Here is a 24,411-nt window from a genome sequence, read left to right as displayed (position 1 = left end):
TATTCGATTCAATCCCACAGATACTTTGATAAATGTTATTTCGGAAGTGGCTGATGATGATGGATTTGATTGTGGGCCATTTTCTGGGAAAAAATGTCAGATGAGAAACATGGATCATTATAAAGGGATCGATCATGGTTGTGAATATTTGTTGACGAGTCTTGCTCGAAGTGTTGAATTTTTGTTGCAGTTTTATGATTGAAAGATTATGTTGGTATGATTATACTGTGACTCCCTGAAATATATATATAATATGCAACGAAATCATTTAAAAACATGTAGCCTTGAACACTTTCAAAAATAGAGCTCAGATTCAGGCATAATGAACATTAGGCTACATCACCGTAGATAGTCAGAATGATCCACTTTCGGAACATCTCGTCCACAGCACGCATTGAAGAACGTGATAAATCGGCATTATGCAGCTTCATGATAAACAATGAACGGTTATATTTGCTTTATGACAACTCAAAGTATCTTATAAGACAATGGGAGTAACTAGCGTGGTCTCATTGCAAACCGATAAACCCAGCCAATTCTATCCCTTTCTCTTCGGTAATCCCTTGTGCCACATTGCAGTTCATTATCACTGAAACCGCAGCACCACTGCCTGAATCATCTCATACATATAATGATAACGATTCAATATTTTTCTTATCTTCCCATAATCAACAATCATATATCGAATTCCGACCAGATGGGATCCAGGGAATGGCCTCCATTTTATCGTCATGTGATGTGATTTTATCGGCATGTCATGTGATTTGTAGCTGTCCGGTTTGAGATATGGTGTGATTTGTGAGGAGTTTTGCTGCACTTAATGTCACTTGTACCATTGGTGATTGGGAGTTATGTTTCCTCAAGCGATGGCGGGTTTTGTCTAACCTGCTGAGTTCGAGGCTGGTATAACGCATGATTACCAGCGAGCTTTGCAGTATTACGCCATGCCGATGTCGTACCGGACTTGTCGTACTGTTTGCAGTGTCCAATCGAGGATAAGCTCTCAGCGATACAAATTAGTTGGTTGGTTTTATATTGTTTATGTCCTAATCAGCGGTTTTCTTCAACCCTTGACAACCGAGCCAACTGGTTGCACACCATTGATCACGCCGGCCAAATAATGGCCGCAAATGTTGTCGGTCGAAAATGAATCAAAGGACCATTGACCCCAGACAGTCCTATATCATCGATCCTGTGGTCAGCGGTCAGTGGTCAACAGACCAACTGGTTGCACATGGTCGGCAGTTTCGAAATATTGGTGGCCTTTGACGTCGATATAAATTAGATATCTCATGCCTGAGCAGCTGACCTCTGGGAGACTCAAATGTCGTAAACCTGACGCTGTAGCTGCTAGGTCTGGTGGTATGATGACTTGCATTGGCAACTCTAATTATACCAAATAGCGCAATGATTGCCTTGCTAAGATACGTCGTTTCTTTTGCCAGGCCCTTGGACAACCCTAAAGGTTATTTAAAGGCCAAGTATTCTGAAATAGCAAAAGGTCAAGTTATGATAAGTGTCTTCCTAAAAAAGTGGAAGTGTCTTAACCTGTCGCCTCGTCCTCTGGAGATGGCCTGTAGCATACTAGTAATTGACTGTCAGACAACGTTACTCTTAGATAATGCTGCACTGCCTAACGGAATCATAATGATCAGGCATTTGTCAGTACAGACAAGGAGCACACTGATGGGTGACTCAAGACAAGGAAAGTGTTAAGCCGCCGCCCTGCCTAACGGAAGCCAAGAGCTGGTCACTTGCAGACCAGTCAATTAGTGGTAATAACGGCATGTAGCCGCAGCTGGCTAACGTAATCAAGGCATTAACCAAGAATATGTCTAGATATGGCCTGATAATGAGCCGATTCCATTCCACCAGCTCTGACCAGGTTGATACAAGCATCTGATTTGGCCAATTCACAATTGAATTAGCCACTGTTAGCGTCGAGTGCAGCCCACATATGATATTTTCCGAGAGTGATGTTTTTTGGGACGTGACCGTGGTGAAAAGGGTATTCAGGTTTGTGCAGTGAAAAGTGAAAGAATATTTCTGCCTTTTACTCATCACCGCTTAGTGCAAATTGGTGTTCGTCTCGAGAATCATGAATGTCATGAACAGATCCTAAACACTTGAGCCAAACGTTTAAGAACTCGAAATGTTGAAAAACCTTTAAGATATATCCCTCACGCTGGCGATATTTTGCTGCTACGCTTCCTTTGAACGCTCGTCTTGCATATCGTATCAGTTTGGTCTCACCCAGGACAGTCTCATTTGATCTAATCGTGTCTGAGCTTGTGATATCGGGTTTGTTTCGTGTTACGCATTGCAAAAAAACGGTCTGGCGATTCCAGTCGTCATATGAGAAGACTAAGAAGAAGCCAATCTTACACCTAAGAGTAAAAACTGATAGATTGGAGGGAAGTGTCCGGACGTATCGTAAGAGAGTCATTCATGAAATATGACTTTGTCGATACAGCAACAAAAATACTGTCCATCGGCAGTCAGTTGCGCACAAATCAGCGTCATGTATCATTCACACTCTTTGAATATCACAGGTGTTCTTAGGTAGCAATGTTTCACGATCCAAAAGGCACTTTAATGTTACTGATATGTCACCTTTACAGTCATCGAATGATAAATGCATAGATAAAAACTAACCATTGATTACAAACTGAGAAAGAAGCAGATCAATTTTCTACCGAAATGGTTTCTTTATATTCCGTCCAAGAATGGAACACGAGTGAATATCAGTTAATAACGGTTCAACCCGCAACTACTTAACAAGTACCAGAGTATGTACGAGGAGAGTGGAGGCGCTTCATGGTTCACGCGAGCCGTGTCATCACCATCCCCGGAACTGTCAGTGACAGATCCGGCGCCGAGGTCGATTTCGGGATAATGTCATGGGAGCTATCTCTTCACATTATCTGCCTCCTCTGAGGCAATGTCCTAGCTAGGTATTTATTACAGACGATATTCACGGTTCGTTTTGTCAGTTTTGCGGGACGTGTTGAAGAGTCAACAGAGGAACCAGAGATAGCTGATGCAGAAAGCTACTTAAATCAATCTGTGACTGTACTTATTCGTCTCTTGAAAGCAGATCCGTAGAAAACAAGGCAAGGGCACATAGCGACCTATGAAGTGATGTCCTTGCTAATGTCACGGAGGTGTATGGAGGGCACAAGGCGACCTATGCTTCATGTGGAGCCATTTGGTCTAATTCAATTCAGTCTCTGCGACGTGTCACTAGGCTGTTAAAAGAAAGCATCTGATTCGATTACAACCTTTGCTTAAGCAGGAGTGGAGCAGGGAATAATGCAACCAAGAGAGAATCTATGTTATCGTGGGTCGGCCAGATCCGCTGAGAGATACTTCCTTACTCCTCAGAGCCAGCTAATCTGTATCACAACTGACCGACTTACATCAAGAATGTTAAGGGTGGATTTCCGTCGCATTGGGTCAGTTTGAATGGTGTCCATTAAGCATGAGGAAATCGTTCGGTCTCCTGAAGGACAAAGGGAGGTGAGTTTGAATGGTGTCCTTTTAGCAGGAGGAAACACTTCAGTGTCCTGAAGGACAACGGGGAGCCATTGAGTACCATTGAGGCTAAAAGATCGATCGTAGGAAACTGACCCACGGACTTGGATCGATTGAATCGTGGAGACTGCCATAGCACTCCGCGACAATTTCAGGCCATGTGAGACTCCTCATAGTCGCAATAATCCTGTAATCGGTATCGAAAGACGTTTGTTAAAACGACAAATGTTGCTTCGGTTGCTCATTGACCCGGATGGTGATTCATTTATCTTTGTGACGTCAAGGAAGTATTGAAATGCTTATCTCAAGATACAATTAGATTAGTTTGAATGATAGTTTGCTGTCGTGTGGCATTTCAAAAGATTCGTGGTCAATTTTAATATGAGGGTCTGGCGCAGCCGATTTAGCAGTTGGAATCGTGGTCTGTGGGGTAGACTGACCTCTGAAGCTTTGGTCGGCATCTCGTCTAGGAGAAAGGGCACTCCGAGGAACAAAGCTAGTCGATGACACTCTACAAGCAGTCTTGGGTGGCAAGACAATTGGGAGAAGGAGACTCTGAAATCAAACCCCGCAATCGAAGTCGGAAGAGCAGTCAATTTGGCGTTGAATCAAAGCCTGGTCCACATTGAGGTCAGATACTGCATATTCAAAACGCTGACGAAGACTCCATAACCTACGCATTTAGTTCAGAATAGACGCCTCAGTGTTGTAGTATAACCTCTTTCAGTATGTCTAACGCCTGGTTGCCCCAGGTCTGTTGGACCTGTACAATACAAAAGGAAACTCTGTCACAGTACCGGGCAGTCCGAAGTTCTGTAAATGTCACTGAGGACATGAAAAATTGCGATCGATGCTAGCTGTCTATTCGAGTTCATTCCAAAGACAGCGGTTTTGCATTGGCTGTGGCAGGCTTCCTAATACCAGGTCAGCCTACTCGAATATCACTGAGGTGTCGAGATGAAGAAAAAGTCGAGCCTTTGACTGGCGATTGCTGCTGGCTGTCTACTGATGTTCATTCCAAAGACAGAGGTTGTGGATTTGCTGTTGTAGACTTCTTCATGCCCTAACAGGAAGCTCTATGATGTTCTCCCGGACAATGAGAAGCCCTATGAATGTCATTGAGATCAATGAAGAGAAACTGACCTATGAATGGCGATCGATGCTAGTTGTCTATTCATGGTGGATTTGAGGCTAGGGGACGGAGATTGTGCAATGGATGTGGCATTTAGATCTCATTCTTCTGAATGGATGTCTACCTGATTCCTCATGCCAATATAGTATCAACGGTGTATGTGGCCGTCATGGACGACATGACGCATTGGTAATGTCATTGCTGTCATATCAGTGCAATGGGCTGGAAACCCTGAAGTATAAACGATGGGTAAAACTGGCATATTTCCTACGATTGTTCACTCTGAGACATGATACCACACCCATTCACCAGTTCACTCATCTACAGAACAACCGCAGAACCATTCACCTCCCCACGTCATTTCTCCACCGGTGTTAAAATAAACTCTTCCCTGCATGGAACAATCAGAGCAAATTGAATCTGCGAATGATGGATGTTCAGTTTGTATGGCGTCTTTCACAGTCAAGTGTATGAGAGTCCTTTCTCGGGCATGGCATCAATCACCCTGGTTTTGATAAATTCATCGGACGAGGATACTGTTCCACGTAAATCTGCACATAGGAATGGATTGTGTCACTGACGGTTGGTGAATCGGTATTGGCAGGTGAAGGAGTGTTCTGTGATCTATGTGTGCAAGCAGTTGGGTCCTCATACATTCTAATGGTACTGGTATAGCGGTGTATTATCATCATGCTATTGGAACCAACCGATCTTGCTCCCAATCTCTCACTGAAAAAAACTTAATTGGTGACAATTGAGTCGAGGTACCATTTGTCTTCATTTAGTGGACGATATTGCACCTCGGCTCAACCAATTTTTTTATTCTTTCCGATACGAAATCATAAGTTACTCCTTCCCTAATGCAATCCAGCCTTAATGGACCAATCTTAATCAGCGAGAAGGGACATAGAGCCTGGCGAGGTATAACAGAGTGCTAAATGTACCCCTCGATAACTCGGGAATTGCTCTGCATAATGTGTGTCAACAGAACTTCTCAGCTTCTCAAATCCGAATAACCAGCTCATCCTTGCTCGTCAAGTTGAATTCTTACCTTGAGCTAGTTAGTAAAGCTTGTCATGCAAGGAGCTCTAGAACAGCTTTAAGTGGTTTTCTATTTGATCGACTAGGATGGCACATCCATCCATTTCCTTCGACCCACTCATTAAGCGACCAATTCGTTCTCTTTCTCTCGGACAAATACTTGCTAATTGGTCACAGTATTTGCCTAGCGTGTTTATAGTCTATGATGTACAAGGCGTGCAATCTTCTCTCTACCATCTGAAGACATTCTCTAGAGGAAAACATTGGGATGAGAGAGCGAGATGAGAGGTAAAAGGAAGTGTTTGTTTGACCAGTGATTCTAGTGGCGTGTTATTAGATAAGCAGCCTACCGTGGATGGAATTTCAAGGGAGTTCAAAAGATTCTCAGAACTTCGGTTAGTTTCTTAACAAGGCTGTTATGTTCATCTCTGCACATAACTGAATTCTAATGAGCTCCAGTCTCCCACGGACAAAATGCTTTAGATTTCAACCTGCTTGTGTTAAAAACGCCACGAATGAAGGACCTTTTTCTAAATCAAATGAATTATGGACATGTTTAACCAGTACTCTTGGTTTTGTTAACAACGGATGAGAAGCATATTGCAAAACGTTTTCTGTTGTCTCTCCTCAGAGTTCTGTACGTACATGCTACTGCATGATGTCATACGAAATGCTCTTTGCACTTTTAATAAACGCATTCTTTATCTAAAGCATTTAATTGTCTCTCCTGCCAGCTTATCTGACAGTAGCCGTATACGTCAGCGGATTAGCCTATTTTTGTTTTTGTACTAAGGCCAGCATGTCAGGTTACAGCATATGATGAATGTCAACGAGAGATCTATTTGTCCAATACATATTGCCAATACATAACTATAGACATTCCCATTGTCAATACTCATCCCGATCGCACTTTTTCTTAAGCAATATCTTAGCTTTGCTATTTACAAAGCCTCCTCTGTAAAGAAACGGTCGCTGATGTTATTATGTACTTTCTATTGAACTAAAAGAAACAGACTAGATTGTTTTCTTGATCCTTTCGTTGGTAATGGAATGTTTTATCATTAGAGGGGACTGGATTTAGCCATGTTTGCTTGTTACCTTCTGGGTGATGGGTTCATAGTACATTATGTTGCCAAGACGAGGGGAGATGAGCTGTCAGGTACATCATTGTATTGAGGCTTGTACAGAGTTGTTCATTACTAGAGGGCTGGATGGAGAGATAAGCTTATATGTAACCTTTAATGGAGCCAGAAGAGTACATGTTGTAGTCTGGAAACTTGGATGTGGGATGCACCTTGTGGTAGCTGATGTGGGGAAGGTTGAACATTCGTTCGCACGGCAGCTATATCTAAGTAATCTAAAAAAGAATGATAAATCGTGTGCAAAATTCCCTTGAATAAAGTCTGAAAGAATAAAACCATGAAGCCACTACGATGGCAGCAGAGCCAAAACAAAATCGATCTCTATCCGATTGAAATTCTCAACTCTCCATGACAGGAATGTCAGCAATGGCCACGCTGCCCTCTGTGACTCGTTAAGAGATCAAGCCGAGACTTCATTAGAGAGCATTCTGCCCCTGCATTAAACGCCTTGATTTGTTTGTTGAGGCTGATTGTTATGAACCAAGGGTCACCGTGAAGTGGCTAGTTAGTTTACTATCAGTGCGACAAAGAATAGCTGCCATCTTAGTCATGCTATCATTCTTCATTGGATGTTGTTTGATTCTTAATGATACAATAGAGACAGTGGTAGGGGGGATTCCCTTGTGGAGAATTCTACCAATTAACTTTGACGTAGTTCTGTGTGCAGTAGTAGACACATATAAAGAGAAAATTCAATAGTAACGTGTGTTAATTTCGAACTTGCGAGTAAACTTTGGGACCATGACAGCCTACATCTGTTTGGACCCTGGTGGTTCCACGATGATGATGAAATGTATGATGAGTAGCGTGTCGTTTTGCAAATACATCTATGGCTGTTTGCAGACGATTCTCAGACATGACCAAGTACACGAGCCTAATAACCGGTACGGTCTAATACATTCCTTATTGTTTATTCTGGAAAGCTGGGACTGTCCATTATCTGGAGAGAGTCCGTATTAAATTGATTCAGGTGACGCCAATGCTCACATTTCGAATGTGACACTACCTACTATGAACATTTATAGCCTTGATTTGGCGATACGCTTACACTTGCAAGTCGTGGACGCTTCTTCCGCATTATTACCTATCAGCAGTTTTCCTTCCCTAAATCCGCGTCACCAACCACACTTCCCTAAATCAGCAGATTTTGGTCTGCAGCCCAACTATTATGATCACGTTTGTCGCCAGTCTCGCGAGAGTGAGAAATCTTGCCAAGTCATCCTATGATTGACATGTCAATTAATGGTAGCCGTTATGTATGTAATGTGAAATGCCAACCATAGTCCAGCTAGAAACCCATGAGTCCTCGTCGTCATGCCCCAGTGATCATGACTGATACATCACCATCGAACGTCTTAGACTTAAGGGAAATGTTGGGGTAAGATCTGACCACGAGGTACTCTAAGTTGTATCCAAAAATTGGTTTTATTTACAGCACCGCATCTGTAAAAGTCATCATTCTTGGTAAAAGACGTGGTGGTGTGCTGTTTCAGGGCTTTGTCTGTGAGATGACCCCGCGGAATCATAGAATGAGGACATTATCAGATAAACTGATCCTTAGATCCTGGCCTGTCCTCAGACCACACCTGGGCACAGTTTGGTTAGCGAACGCAGCTAAGAGTATCTAAGAGTATTACGGTTAGCCAATATGACAGGATAGTAATACCATTTCTGTAAGACGATTGACCAAAGCCATACTCAACGAGATTACCTTTAGGAAGGATATAATCTCAACTCCTCTGAAGAGACGGCAATGTCGTTGTGCGGGGCTGATCTGGTAAGACGTTTATTGATATCAAAGCAGTTGGATATATGCGTATGATATGATAATTTCGTTATTTGATTTAACTTGTTCCAAGCAATGGCCAAGTCAGAGAGATGGATAATTCAAATAGGTCAGACTTAGAGAATTACACCCTTAGTAACGTCGTGTATGGTGTCAACAAGGTTATGTGTTCAAAAGTCATTGGCCCGCGTACGTTTGAACCCACATGGGGCTCTTCCACGACCACATGTATGTATACCTGAAATAATTTTGATCCAATAAATGTGTTTAAACTGCCCAAACTGATTCCCTTATCGAGTGTTGCTGGTTCATATCACAACTTTAATGACACGCCTGACACAAGATGTTACCCGCGAGATACATCGCAACTGAGTTGAGAGTGTAATCCTTGACCACCTTCTTAGTTGCTGACTCATTTTGCTGTGGTGCCGATTATAAGTCATTACCTGTACCGACAAATATTTGTCAGTAGCGTGAGTGTCCTTGGTGTCCAGTGAGCCGATAATCCTTCATGTCATAGAATAAAAGGATCGGCCGATAGCTGATGTTACTCTTATATAAAAAACACATCAAAGAGCGTCGTGTCGATACAATATAGATAACCCAACTGGACAGGACCAATAAATATATCATACATTTGAGATAAACTCAAGGATGAGTCGGTATTCAAGCAGAAAAGGGTGTTTCCATACACAAATGATAGGCCCTTATCTTTCCTTTTTTACTTCGTTGACTCTTTGTGATTCCATATAAGATAACCCAAAGACAACCGAAAATCAGACGACGAATATATCACATTAAAGCTGCATGCATAAAAGCCCTAACGGACAAGTTAGGAAACACTAACGCCCGTCAGCCATGTTATATGGTAGACTACCAGCAGGCCGCAGTGGCGCTACCGTATTCACCAACAGAGCATTTGATGTGTAGCTCGACCGCTGATTGAAATCGAATGCCTCTTTAACAGACAGTTCCTCAATACACGCATGGTTTTGATACTAGCAAAGCGGGAAAATGTTTTGCATCTTTAAAACTCGAAAAATAGCTGCGTGCTCCTATAACCATCACAGGGTGTCATGTTCATCTCCTTATTATGTATCTTATGAATTCACTTTGCCAATATTGTAAAAGGGCATTGTTTTAAAGGCCACTTTGAAACTGAAAATGGTACAGATGGCACCAAAGACGCCATTCTGTCAAGATTTACGTGAAATAAAAAACTGAAAAATTGTTCATTTACAACAACGGCTTCATGGCATAGCGGTTTGGACGGCAAAGATCAAGTGGCGAGGGTTCCGAGTTCGAACCCGCTCGAGGAATTTTTTTTTTACGCGAGAGCAATGAACTTGTTGTTTGTGCAGTCAAGTGAGACCAGTCGCTGGGTGTCTATCATTGGTCATTTTGGGCATAGGGTTTTTATGCATATATGTCAGCTTTAATTAGATAAACTGGTCAATGTTCTCAGGCCATCATTTCCAGAAAACAGAAATATAGGGAGTGAATCCGTTGATCACTGAGCAGATATTATCATATCATTGCTGGACTCGGTTGGAGTCGAGATTTTAGGAACGAAATGCTACAGAGACAAAACGCAAACGAATAAGTTATACTGAGAAGACAAACTGCTCAAAGCGCTCACTCCATCACGTCCCACGCCTGACAGATTCTGTGACATCTCTAGCGAACCTACCAAGCAATAAAAAATATCTCGTAAAGTCCGTAAAATATCATTGAGGCGTGAAATGAGGTGGGCTTCCTGCATATCACGGTTAATCGGGTTTGCTCTTAACGACGGAAAGTAAATCATTGTATTATGTTTTCCTGAAGACTTATCTTGGTGTTGCTAATGAAACATGGTGAAGGTCGGCCAGGTACCGCCTTGCTTGGGTGATGGCTGACTACTTAACTTGCGAGAGAGTGACGCAGAAGGAAGACCACTGCTGGAATATCCCTGGTCATATCGCCTGAAGAGGTACCTTGGTATTGCTAATGAAATATATGGTGAAGGTCAGGCAATGGTGAAGCTACCGCCTTGCTTGGATGATGTCTCACAACTAGACTGGCGAGAGGATGAGGCAGAAGGAAGACTACTGATAGCCCTGGTCATGTCGCCTCAAGAGTTACCTTGGTATTGTTTGTGAAACATTGCGAAGGTCGGGCCAGGTACCGCCTTGCTTGGATGATGTCTCACAACTTGACTGGCGAGAGGATGAGGCAGAAGGAAGACTACTGATAGCCCTGGTTATGTCGCCTCGAGTTACCTTGGTATTGTTTGTGAAACATTGCGAAGGTCGGGCCAGGTACCGCCTTGCTTGGTTGCTGTCTGACTTGCTAACTGGCGAGATGGTGAGGCAGAAGGAAGACTACTGATAGCCCTGGTTATGTCGCCTCAAGAGTAACCTTGGTATTGGTTGTGAAACATTGCGAAGGTCGGGCCAGGTACCGCCTTGCTTGGTTGCTGTCTGACTTGCTAACTGGCGAGATGGTGAGGCAGAAGGAAGACTACTGATAGCCCTGGTTATGTCGCCTCAAGAGTAACCTTGGTATTGGTTGTGAAACATTGCGAAGGTCGGGCCAGGTACCGCCTTGCTTGGTTGCTGTCTGACTTGCTAACTGGCGAGATGGTGAGACAGAAGGAAGACTAATGCTGGAATATCCCTGGTCATATTGCCTGACGAGGTACCTTGGTATTGGTAGTGAAACATGGTTAAGGTCGGACCAGGTACCATTTTGCTTCGGTTGTGTTTGACTACCTAACTGGCGAGAGGCTGATGCGGAGGGGAAAACCTCTCTGGTTATGGCTGCTGACGAGTTCTCACGGTATTGCTACTGAAGCTTGTCGAAGGTCAGGCGAGATTTTTTCGGTGATGTTAGCTCCAACTGACGCTTAGCGATACTCGTAGCGGAGGTAAGCCAGATGAAGGCAATAGTAACACGACTTAAGAATGGCTCAGTCAAATGTGACTGGCAATGATGACAGTTGTTCAGCAGGCTTCTAATGAGAACGTAGTTGTTGTCAAAATTTAGTCAATATATCGAATCCACCTGAAAACGGAACACGAGACATAATCTCCAAGCAGGGGATGTTATTGAAGTGTGATGTAGAAGTTGTCCTGTTATGACCAACCATACTCTCATGTAGATGCCAAACAGAAGGCTGTTTTTTTCCTTTCAATCTGCCAGACATATCAGCTGGAACGGCTGCATACATCCTGCTGCGTGGAAAAATACAGACAGTCATTGCCACATCCTCTAGATGGTGTGTAAGTTCTTTGTCAGTGGCTGGGCAGGTGGTCGCGCTCATGACAACTGGCAAGATCGTAATTGCTTCTCGCACTTGTATAAATCTGAGAAGACCGCTTTATCTCAGATGATTAAAAAAACTGCAAGGGCGAAAATCTGATTTTCCTCCTGTCATGTCGAATCAGTTGTTGAAGGAAACGAATGGCATCTATTATAACAATGCTTCTATATTCTGCCTCTGAAAGTCCCTTTCAAAACTTTTCGACTATCTGGAATCGTCAACAGCCTTGATGGCGGAGGATTAGGTTTCGTAAAGCATGGCATTCTTGAACTTTTCTCTTGTCGATCACGAGTGCATCACGAACATTAGGCGTATATCGCATCACATATCAGATAATAAAACTCAATCAAAGGAACAATACCGACTTAATGGTAATTCACGGATGAGATATTCCGGGAATATCTTGCCGCACGTAATACAATCATCACTTATAAACTCATTATTTGTGATTTCTTGCAGGCAATGCCAACCTGGTTACTTTGCCGGTGCTGATTTTATATACAACCGCATTCAATCTCGCCTGATCTTGATTGGGTTTGCCACGGACCAACCTGGCTTTTGTGCCGGTGCTGGTTTTATATCCAACCGCTGATGATCTCGTCTGCCTCTGATTGAGTTCCCTGAGGGTTGCTGAGGCTAATAACAACTGAAGATAGCCATCTGGGTGCAGAAAAATGTCCTGACGTCAGCATAAACTGACCCCTGGGTCCCAGTGATGTAATATAATGCAATATTTTCCCACAAATTGAGTTAACTGCTAACTCAATCTACTGCCTCCTGCGTGAAAAGCCCTGTTCATGTTGTTGTAGATTCCCTTTTTAATGGAGTTAATATAATTTATTTGATTAAGGGCGATGAAGTTTCAACAAAGAGCTGCGGCTTCTAAATTTTCATCGGGTCTTTGTAAACATAACTTTGATGCAGTTGAGCGCAATAAAAATGAATAAGGTGTTGGGTCGATAGAACCACTTATAATTTGTGTCTCACTCAGTTGACCTTGGAGTCAATTTGCTATAAAATAACTTCGTGCAATGAATATTTTTATGATGATGAGGTGATGTTACATTAGTCATATTATGACCCGTCTCTGGTTATCTATTTGTGGGCTCAGCTGGGGTTACTGTGTGGGATGTAGATATGATGTATGGTTCAATAGATGGATACTTAGAGGCCAGTTTCTTCCTGCAGCTCTTTACAAAGAAGTAGTAGAAACACCTCTGACATTTCCATCACGGATTCTAACCCTTGTCCAATCACACCTCACCTCCGTCCAGGAATAACTCGATCCGCTTATAAGATACTTGGTTGAAATCGTATTCCGTTTCGTAGGATGAATTCTTCCCAGGTTCTTAGCTAAGGTTTCAACTAAGAATCTTGCCCGAATGTACACAAAACCTAGTAAGATCTTAACTAAGAATCCTATCTGTATTTACGACCTGGCTGTAGTCCGGAATGACATTCTCTTCGTGTGCATCAGACACATCTCCAGCGTGGTCCTTATGGCACCAAACTCGTCTCGCTACCCGCATCACTATTCCAGTCGCCGACTCCTCGAATATCCCCTTGATCATCTTGACCAATAACAATAATCAGCCCCTGTGGCCTGCGCAGCACGTGGCATCTTTACAACAGATAACTGACCATTACATATGGTTAGAGTCTCAAGAGAACCATAAATCGTTTGGAGTTTTTTTTCTGTCGCTGTGTTACACTGCTTATTACCTCGCCTCGTTCGATGCGGATTGATGGTTGTGTGTTGTTGTAACCACGCCTCTTTAGCCGTATCCGCGCGGCGGCATTGTCCTCATCTGTCCTCGCAACTGCCCAATAAGCATGGCCTCACAATACCTGCGTGCAAGTTCGATATAATAGTGTCTATTACACACCCTGACCTGGAATTTAATGAAGTTATCATATCATGATTTTCATATGGTAATGGTATACGGTCGTGTGTAGTGAATGTTGTCTTCTGTGTCATTTTAGGTAAGAATCTAGCCCCAAATGGCAGTAAAGTGTTTGGTGAAGTATTTTTCGATTTCGACGTTTTATACCTGAAACTCCACTACAAAAGTAGGCTGAGTGTGGTTAGCTTGATATTCACTTCTTCTGTACCGGATGTTGTGGTTCTCAAAGTGCATCGGGTAATGCATCATTCTACAATGCATTATGAGGCTGCCAATATGAGTCGTCGCTCAGTAAGATCGCCGTAACCTTTATTCGTCTCGGTTAAACACAACTTTGATCAATCTCCAGCACAACCCTAGATAATGCATTCACTTCATGGCCTCGGTAAGCTAACAGCATGGCACTGTTTCCTGCCCTCTTCCGCCATGTAATTCTAAAACGACGCAATTTGTTAAAATAAATGGAATTTAAGGTCTGATTCTCTTGGCGGAAGGTGATGTAGTTGTAACACGCCGGGGTGATGTCGCCAGTAATTGAGTCTCGGCAAGAGACACGGAGAATGGCGGATGTGCTAACGTGCTGAATAATCACAGGGAATCTATCATTGGAATGGATTGGTGGAAGTCGAGGTTTCCTAATTTCTATCACTCTGCATAGATGAGGTTGAGTTCTTCTGCTTTCTGATATATGAGATGTGTGCTAGACAGTGGCAAAGGTGGCTGTCCTAGATGGTTCCACCACAGAGGCCCAGAGCTTTGTGGTCAGGGTGGTGTCCTTTAGCCAGTATTCCTTTACATTACCGACTGAATAAAGCTTTGACTACATGAAGAACGAACATGCATCTGCAAAGAGCGGTTTACATACATGTACATACTATTCACACAAAACTGTGACAGAGCTTGTCCCATTTCAGAATAGTATTTGCTCTACCACCAACCAAAACAAAGCCCCCTGAATAAATGGACCTCAATACACAGATGGAGTCGGAGAGTCGTAAATGCCATTATGATCCGCCATATCAGTTAGGTTTATGGAATATCAATAACCCGCCGAGGGACTACTCAGATTGAGCCAACATGGATAATCGATTTTGTGGGTGGGCTAGTAAAAGACGTTAGGTTGCGAAGTTCAGATAATAAAAAAGGCAAAGAGCTTCTTACTGCAGAGTTTGCCTGCAATACCTTTAGGATAACAGATTACGAACTATTGGCCAAGGTGCAACACAGCTTTGCAGCGGTTGAAGTCTTCCTCAATCATGATCTTCATCATCACAGCAATCATGTTTAGTCACTCCAATCTATGACAATTTCGCTTGAAAAAAATCCCCGAAAGATGATGACTCCATCGAGTTTTCCATAAGCTCAGGAATCTGTCAAATCTCTGAATATGTTGCGGGTGTATCTGCCCTCATGTGGTTTGCCTAACCCTTGACAGTGCCGTGACAGTTTCAATAGACCAGCCCACTCTAGCTTTGAGGTTGCCTTTGTTGTGTAAATGATGGGTATGAAGTGTCAGTGTCGTGTGCTGGTGGAACATCATACTGACATTCTAATTGATAGGGTTTTGCTGGATGAGGTCGAAGTGTGGTGCTTGAGTTCAGATTTAGAATTCGCTTGGCGAGAGTACCTATCGATGCTATGGTTTGTGAACTGGCGAGAGGTCTTCTCAGTAGATAGTTGCGAGCTTTTTTCAATGTGGTTCAGCCAATTGATGGAGTGTTTGCCTTTGACGAGTACGCTTTTTAGACTGATTGTATCGTATGAGTGAGGAGATGGGTTTGGACAATTGCTAATCGGATAAAATTCATTCGACCTGGCAACCTGGCAAACACGAGGCTTTAGTTTTAAAGGGTTTGATCAGAGGAACTTGAATGCCTTAAGTGTGTCTGTAGTCATCGGTCAAGGAGGTTACGTTTGGTGAAGATGATGTCAATGGTCACATTGGAAGATTCAAGAAGTTTAATCAGTTCTTGTTCTGTTTGATTTGCGTGACCCGTGTGTTGTGCTAAGTGTCATTACAGTTACTTGAAGAGCTATTATTCATCTTGATAGCTGTCAACCAATTCATAACATGTAATATTTCAAAAAATTGCACCCGTGGTTGCAACTTACAGTGATTTGTGATGTTGTCAGCAGTTCCTTCCGCTCGACCGCCGACCCCTCCATTGCAACACTGTTCTTCAGCCAGGACCATCTCGCTACCTTATCTCTCTACCTGAATAGCTCGCCTTTCATCTGTTGATCAATATGGTCATTCCGTGTCGTTTTCGTCGGTTTCCTGTAATCTTCTCTGCGTACATTCCCCAGCTAATGTCAAGCTCTCCGTTCTAACTCCATGCATTAGCCATGACCATCTCGCTACCTCAATAGCTCGCCTTTAATCTGTTGATTCCCTAATGAAGTTAATGTGTAAATGTGAAACTGGAGACGGAAAGGACTAAAGACCCCCATCGAATGCAAAGCATCGCCCGTCATTAACCCAAACTCAATTTGCTCTGCCGTTCGTGAACCTGAATGGTCATCAATACTCGGTAATCCGATTGATAGCCGTATGCCAGTACACATCTTATACGCACCCATCTAGCCTCGCTATGGAAATGGGGTCGTGACCCTTTGCATTGCCACTGTCACGTTCACTTCTGTAATGCAATATGATATTTACAGGCGTATTGATGCTGCATACAGCAGTAAACCTCCCGAATACTCGGTGCAGGGAGGTGGATTTCTTGATTTCTTTAGCAGTAAAGATTTCATCTTTCCTTCCTTCAGATATTGTACGTCCTTTTTTTAGGGTTGACAGCATTTACAACATTTGGTAACCGTATGCTGTGAAAAGCTGGGTACAACTATCACCTCGACATTGGCCATATATAGATCGACGTTTGTAATTACCAGCAAGCATGTCAAGTACTAAAATCCACTGCGAATCCTGCAGTAGAGCAGCCTATTAGAGTTAATAGTAATTTGTCTAGAGTGGAAAATGGTGTTCTTGCCACGATGCAAAGACATGCGACAAGTGTGTACGGATAGATTGCCCTTATACACGGAGTTTTGGCATAATTAAAGCCATATTTGTGTGTTAAGGTAACACCAATGATCGATTATGTGATTTGAGAAGAAGGAGTTACTGACAAATACTGTTAGATGTATGTTTAAGGAGTAATTGCATTGTGCTCCGTTGCGACGGACCGCAGCTCATGGCCATTTTAGAATATTGTAAGAATCTTCTCTAGAATAAAGATGTATTGGTCCGACACAAATGCATCAAGTTAACAAACTGGCCCTTTTACGTCAGTCTCACTAAACACTACTCTTTGCAATCGTGCCAATACAATTACACTTACAGATTAGTCCCTCTGAAGGCTGCATGCCTCATTTGAAACCCGACGTTTTCCTTCATCTTATAAAAATATGGTAAATGTGAATGATAATCAGTGAACCTGCTTCATACAAGCACAATCAATGTAACTCTTGGCTGATTATTCTGAAACCCTGCACGTGCGAATTCGTGCCTTGTCATTTTCCTCTCATGTTCTTTCATGTCTTTCTCTACTTACATTACATGAACACGTAGAGGCAGAAATTAATTTAGTGAAAACCGTTTTCATATCTATCTCTTCTTCAGCCTTGTCGTAATTTGATCTAAGAGTTGGTTGAGGAATTAAACCGGAGTATCTATTACTTATTCAAGCAGGTGTTTTTGCAACCACCTAATGTTTAATGCTGCTTAGGAGAGCATTTAGAAATGAAATTGATAGTTCTGTTTCATCTCGTAACAAACGATGTATCAAAAGTAACAGCGTGGACTGTTGTTTGCTGCAGCATGTTTTATGTTTAAGTGATGCTTGTTCCAACACGTGTGGCAGTGCCGGTACTCCCAGGTACGATCATTATTTGATATTTTATTCAGTTTTTTAGATATGTGCGTGTATAGTCTTTACATTGCTAAAATTAATGTAGGTCAGGAGACAATCCTCTGAACCAAGAAGGACATGCCGCCTGATCAGGCAAATCTGTGACTTACCCAAGTTACGGAACCACCGTGATTTACCTCACACTAACGTCAAATCCGTGACACCATCCATCATCGACTGATCCACCGCACATGGCGTAGCAAATCGATCATAGGCACGGGATTAATTGCATACAAATGAGCGAATCCGCGTGCTCCCTCCGCGGCGAGGTTGATGCTGCAGAGGTTTAGAGTGTGTGTCTTCGATCTGAGTATCAGTTGTGTGATCGTCGTCAGGGGCTTTATAGCCACGGATATCTTCTCTCCGCGTGGCGTGATCCTCATGGGAGAACCATGGATACTATAGAACATATCATCGTCCTTCTCTCTGGATTATTTATACTCGTGAATCAAGGTAGGGGTTGCTTTGTGTTAGTTTCAGTTTGTTTTATAGTCGTTATGTATCTTTGATGTCAGTTGTGTAACTTTGGGGTGTGATTCACTTGAGTGGAAGGTGTTGAGACAGCCTTGGAAACTCAGACTACCTCTGTCTCTCGAATTTCAGGAGTGACACTGCCATCTACTTTTACTGATATTAGGTCTGATGATGAAGTGTCATTTCAATTGGTTTGTACGCCTTAATCGCTAGACTGGACGAATCTCTGAACAATGTCACATAGTTCGGTTCGACCAAGTTTCCTGAACTCTTTCGATTCGTGTGCGTTTTGTCTATTGCGGAAACTGGTGTAGGTTGGTTGTGAATGTATCGGGATGTCACTACAGATAAAGTCAAACAAGGTGTGTCATATCAGAAGTAATATATAACTGCGTGTTGGATTGTTGCTCGGCAAATCTTTCATAGGTTAAGCAATTTCCTTGTATCGATTGAAAAAGAACAACATATGATATTTTTCTAAGCAAAGTATTTATTAGTGTGATAAATTGATTCCAAACCCTTTTAGTGTTGAAAATCCTCAACAGCATTTTCTTGCCAATCTCACAAGATCAATAGAGAAGAACAAAATGACACAAAGAATGTATTTCTTGATGGATTTGATTACATTGGTTATTGATGCAAGTCGCTTCTAGATGCTAATTGTTGTTAAGAGGACCGCGTTGCATTTCCTAACGCTTAAGGATGATAAGGTATTATGTGTCAAGTACCAGCGTTCTACACGAAGCTACATCTACTATGGCTTTCTTCCACTAAACCAACCTGTTCAAGGACAGTCTTGCTTCGATCAAGTATCATCCTAATTGGATAAAAAAAATCTCAACACCTTTTCGCATGACACATCATCCTTGTAAAAAGTTGAGCTCGCTCAGAAACCAATTAGAGGCAAGTCTTCGTTTTCATGTGAAGATAATCTTACGCCATCAGCGTGTTGGATATCAATCTCTATGTAAAAGTTGTACTCTGCTGATCTTTCGTGGATACAGTATAATGATATGTGACACAATTTGGTCTAGTCCCTGATATGCGATTTCACACAGGTAAAGTATAGCCAACGGTCCCGTTGATTGGCCACTATCGGTTACTCTCCAGTGCAAATGGCACTGAGTAGATGCGGGAATAACGTCTCAAACCTGCAAAGACGCTCACTCCACTGTCGCCAACCTTGAGTATGTAGGCATCAGCGTGTAGGCCATTGTCAAGTCAAGAATGAACTTCTCTTCCATGGTGGGAGCAAACAATCATGATTGTGTCTTGTAATAAAACCTGCAACCGATAAAACAGCACAGACCATAGATAGGCCTACCTGTCAGCAAAGTCAAGCTTATTCTGCTTCCTTGCTTCCTTGCTTTCTTGTTTGTCTAGGTAATCGTTGTGACCATTGTAAACAGTTTGGGGGCGTATGGCATTGATAGTTGCTATGAATTGACATCCTTCTTAGCACTAACCTCGACCTAGTTGGACAACTGCATCACAGGTATAGAGTATCATTGTATCATAGTATTGTAGTTATACCTTGTTTCATAATTAGCAATTATTGCAACTGGAATTATTTAGGAAAGCAGCTCTACAATGATTGCGCTATTATTAGGGTGGTTGATTGATGTGGAAATGCTAAATGAAGGTTGTTATTACCCGTGCTTTTGTAGTAAAGTATAAATTATCAGATGGTCGCTAAGAAAGTTGAGTATATATTCAACTGTATGATATTTACCTTCTTAAAGAAGATTTGATCCGGTAAATTTCGGTATATGAAGGTTTATGACTGAAGCATACAGTTAATAATGGAGTCAGAGTCTTTTAATAAAACAGGCTTGCGGCATCTTTCATATACAACTGCGAGTTTCTCAATAGATAACCATTTCAAGAGGAAGTATAAAACAGCTTGAAGCACCAGTGACAGTGAATAAAATGATAAGGCGTTGTTGATTTCTTACAATGCTTTCTGCTTAGAGCAATTTTGCATCTTTGCAAATCATAATTTTAAACGGATATGAAGTCATACGAAACTTGTCAACCTGGGGAGAAGTAGAATGCTTTCACTAATTACAGTGAATATGCTCTTGCTAGAGTACAGAACCTCTATGCACATTGTTAGTATGTAGCCAGTCAAGGGACTCAAAGCATTCAATTTTCTGTTCTGTCAGGATCCACTTCATCAGTTCCGGTTAAGTCAGCTACATGTTGGTGCTGTTTTGTGTCAGCCTTGCTTGGGAACTTTCTACCTCAAACGTATCGATCCCACGCTGGCTGAAGTCGGAAGCGTATATCTACCTAGGGCATTGATAACCTTCAATCTGACTTAATCATAGCTCAACCTTGCCATTGTCTATTAAGTAAGGTCTTTGTTGGTTGCAGTAAGCCGATTTACAATAAAAGCCTTCGCATGAAAGAGATTTGCCCTTTAGCTAAGGCAGCTGTCAACAAGAGGTTCTGTGATAGAACAACCTTTCTCATCGAAGAAAGAATAAACGTTAAAGCAGTGAATATAAGAATATATGACTTCCTCGGCAATGTTTTCATCCTGCAAGGTACCAATTTGAAGTGTTCCGTGAATGATAGACTTAACTGCAAGACTGTGTGTTGTAACTTGTATCATTGATAATCCCTAATCAATACGGGATACTTCGCAAAACTTAGCTATATTGACCTTTCATTTCATTGTGTATGCTGAACAAATGAGAGGAAACTGTTAGTTTTATGCATTTCGATGAAGTGCAACGTATTATGATACTTGACCATGCGTTAATGGAGAACATGCTTACAGGCCTTCGTACACAGCTGCTGCCACTCAAAACTTCGAATAGTTGAAAACCATCAGCTTTCATGCTTGAGAAAACTGAGACCTAAAAATGTTACATCACATCCGTGATTGAATTGTCACAGAATTTATCTCGTTGTAATTACGACACGTCTTCCAGTACTCGATCGTGTGTGAAATATTTCATTCCTTAATAGGACCAATAGTTATGATATACTGCACACTTACCGGTATTGATTTATTGGTATAGCTTCTTTAACAAATTGAGTATCAAGCCAACCTGTTCTTGTGTGCTGTTAGAATTTATAGAAAATAACATTCACTCGATCACTCGGAAATGGATTTAAAATGTGGATGTTGGCAGCTGAATATGCTGTGAAGCACACGTCACATAACAGCGTTTGTCACTGCCCGCTCAGAAGTGGATTTAAAATGTGGATGTTGGCAGCTGAATATGCTGTGAAGCACACGTCACATAACAGCGTTTGGCACTGCCCGCTCAAATTATGCCGCTCGTTATGAAAGCACATGCCATCGAAATACAGACTTACATCAATGGCACACACCGAGACAATATCGTTGTCATACGTTTCAGAATAATGAATTACAAGACATAACTTTATGATATGTGGAATGTCCATGATACTTTCTTAGATATTTGCCATAAATCTTAGGTTCATGACAGCAGCAGATGTTAGCGGATGTTATATGGATCATAGACAATGACAGTAAAGTTGTAAATATATACAGCTTGTAAATTATTGTAGTATGCGACTGTTGAAGTAGCTATCAAAGCTGTAGGCGTGGCCTGGATACTTCTGTTGATGTCACAGAATACTTCAGTTCAGAATAACCTGGCATAACGATGTGTAAAATGCTGAGACATTATGTATGTAGTTGCAGCGAGATACCTTTTGATTTGAAGGTCATTGTCCATTTACTGTATCATAGCAAGTATAGTGGGCAAGGTTGTCAAAGATTGGGTTACAATACACACTCATGCTGGCGTGTGCTTCATGAACACTGTCACAAACCCGGTAGATGAAATTGAACTTAACAAGGCAGCGAAACAAGCCGGGATGTGTACTGAACGAACTGTCAATGCAACACAGATCTACCTGTGAAGTACACAGCCTATCAGTCGAGGACACCATTATCCTAATGCTTCCTCTAACACTTACCGTCAGTTTACCGTCACAAAAGTCAAATTTCACCTCTCAACTTAACGGATCCTTACCGTCAGGGGATTTTAAACTGCTAATTAGTATCGTAATTACCAGGATAATGTTTGTCATTAAGAAGCTAACTACTCACTTTACTCAGCCCGCATCCAAGAGTTCACGGTTATTAATTTTCTTTGGGTGGATTGGGAGTAATTTGAAAGCGAAAGCGTGGCCGATGTGTGTATTTTTTAACTTAGTTCGATGCATTGGCTAAAGATTAATCTATGATTTAGCGTGTAGTTTCAGCGTATACCGGTATAAAGCAATACGTAGCGGTTTGCTCAGGGTCACATTGACCAACTAAGGACAGGGTCATGTGTCACTAAGCCCTGTTGTGACGGACCTCAAGGTTATATATTTCCAATAGACAGAGGGCTTCTCAATATTACACTTCAGGAGAAAAATGACCGGACTAGTTATGTTATTTGATGACCGTCGGGTACCCTTTCATCAGAGTTTTGTGTCGCTTTCATCTTCTATGGAACTGATCGGCAAATCCGCGTGGCTACTCAGTTTGTAAAAGTATTGCCTGGCCGGCTCTATCCGGCCACTGGCAAGGGCTTGGGTAGATGCAAAAGAATCTTTCAGATTCTGCGAGGACTAAAACGTCCATTCGGCCATCTTCCAATTTTACGCCAAATAAAGGACGGCTCTGGTAAGGACGCTGCCTCGCTTTCCCCAAGCAAGTCCAGTAATTTAGGCTTGAAACCCGCTTCTCTTCATGGCTCCCATCTTTAGCTTCCCTCCACCAGTTTCTTAGATGTCACCAGTGCAGCTGTTTGCTTGTCTTCTGGCTTTGGGATGAATATCATGGAAATCCATTGTTACATTGTGTAAGACGATGATCTAATGCTGGTAAGCTCCTTGTGCTATAGGGCTAAAGCTAGTTTAATTCAGCAGATCTTCTAGCATTAACGGATGTATCCCCAAGTGACTCGATGTCCTGCCTGCGGTAAATGGCCCATAGCCCAGAATGAAGATGGTCATCTCACAAGGGTAATACCTGCCACATTTATCAATGACTAGTGGGCGTCTGTTTTAATTGAGGCTGCAGCCAGTATTGATGTCTTGGACCCAGTGCATGACCAATTGTCGGTGAGTCTGCGAAATCAACTACATTACAGGGAATGGCTCAGGTGTTTATTGCATTAGGCTAATTCTCCACCTCCAATCTCGTCAAGTGCAGACTTGAGTTTGAAGATGTTTGTGTAGCAGGTTTTTATGAGGTTATCCCGCATTGTCTCACAGAGCTGATCCACCCATATTACAGCCTAACCATACATACAACATCCCAAAGCAACTGCCATGCTCCGTTTCCTCTGTTGATAATAATGATGAACCGATTCATATTGTGGTATAGTCCACATTCCCAAGCTATATCCTACATCTTCTACAGTGCTAATCCACACAAATTGCACTGAAGAACATTTAGCATCTTTCCTCCAGCGTATTGCAAGAGTTTTCACTAAGATAAGACATCATATTCTGTACTAATCCACCCTAATTACAGCACCGCTAGCATCGCCTCCCCAGCCTGCAGCAAATTGTCTATATCCTATCACAAAGATACGGATCTCTCAATAGCAACCTACCTCATTCATCTCACATAATAGGCAGTGAGTTTTAATTGAGTTCTTAATAGACTGAGAAGAGATGAGGCCCGGGACTGATCTTTGGAGTATTAATAGCTGCACAAACGGGGTTCACCGACTCTTGTCTAATGATTTGCTGAGACTGGGTTGTATTAGGTATTGATTGTCCTATGGGCCCCGGGCTTGTTCTCAGGGAGGCTGTGGATCATTGTCATTGCAATGCTAAAGATGTAGCGGATTTAGTAAGGCCATGAAAGTCATCTTGCTGTGAACGTCAAGGTAATGCCGTACAGTGCATTTAACAGTCAACATGTCTCTCGTGGGGTCAGTTTCAAAGGATGTTATTAGCCTGAGGATAAATGATTAAAGCGTGTGTCTGGCCTATACGACCTCTCTCCCTCTCATGGTGACCATGGTCAGTAGAGTTCGCCTTTCATTTGTCATTCCTGAGTGTTTCGAGGTAACAGACGCGTAGGGAATGGACAATTGGGTGTTAGATAAAGAAACTACAGGACGCATAGTTATCTAACAAACAAATTGGTCTTTGTCTGAGTTCTTTTTTCCAAATATTATTTTTTTCAACTGC

The 24,411-nt window shown here is 42.2% G+C and overlaps 1 protein-coding gene across 3 annotated transcripts in view; it reads left to right on the top strand.

The window, feature by feature from the left end:
* Positions 1-24,411, top strand: part of LOC135500193 (uncharacterized) — a 196,647-nt gene that overhangs the window by 55,172 nt on the left and 117,064 nt on the right. For 2 of the 3 annotated variants that reach the window (XM_064791447.1, XM_064791445.1), the window contains exon 1: positions 18,117-18,210. The exons of the other annotated variant lie outside the window; for it this stretch is intronic. In XM_064791447.1, the coding sequence (XP_064647517.1) occupies positions 18,150-18,210 (61 nt within the window). In that variant the 5' untranslated portion in view covers positions 18,117-18,149. Of the gene's footprint in view, positions 1-18,116; positions 18,211-24,411 lie in introns of those variants that run through there. 3 annotated transcript variants of the gene reach the window in all.

This window comes from Lineus longissimus, chromosome 16 (genome assembly GCF_910592395.1).
Source record: "Lineus longissimus chromosome 16, tnLinLong1.2, whole genome shotgun sequence".
In the NCBI taxonomy this organism is placed as follows: Eukaryota; Metazoa; Nemertea; class Pilidiophora; order Heteronemertea; family Lineidae; genus Lineus; species Lineus longissimus.
Note: the sequence above shows the minus strand (reverse complement) of the source record. Positions and strands in the feature narration are given on the sequence as shown.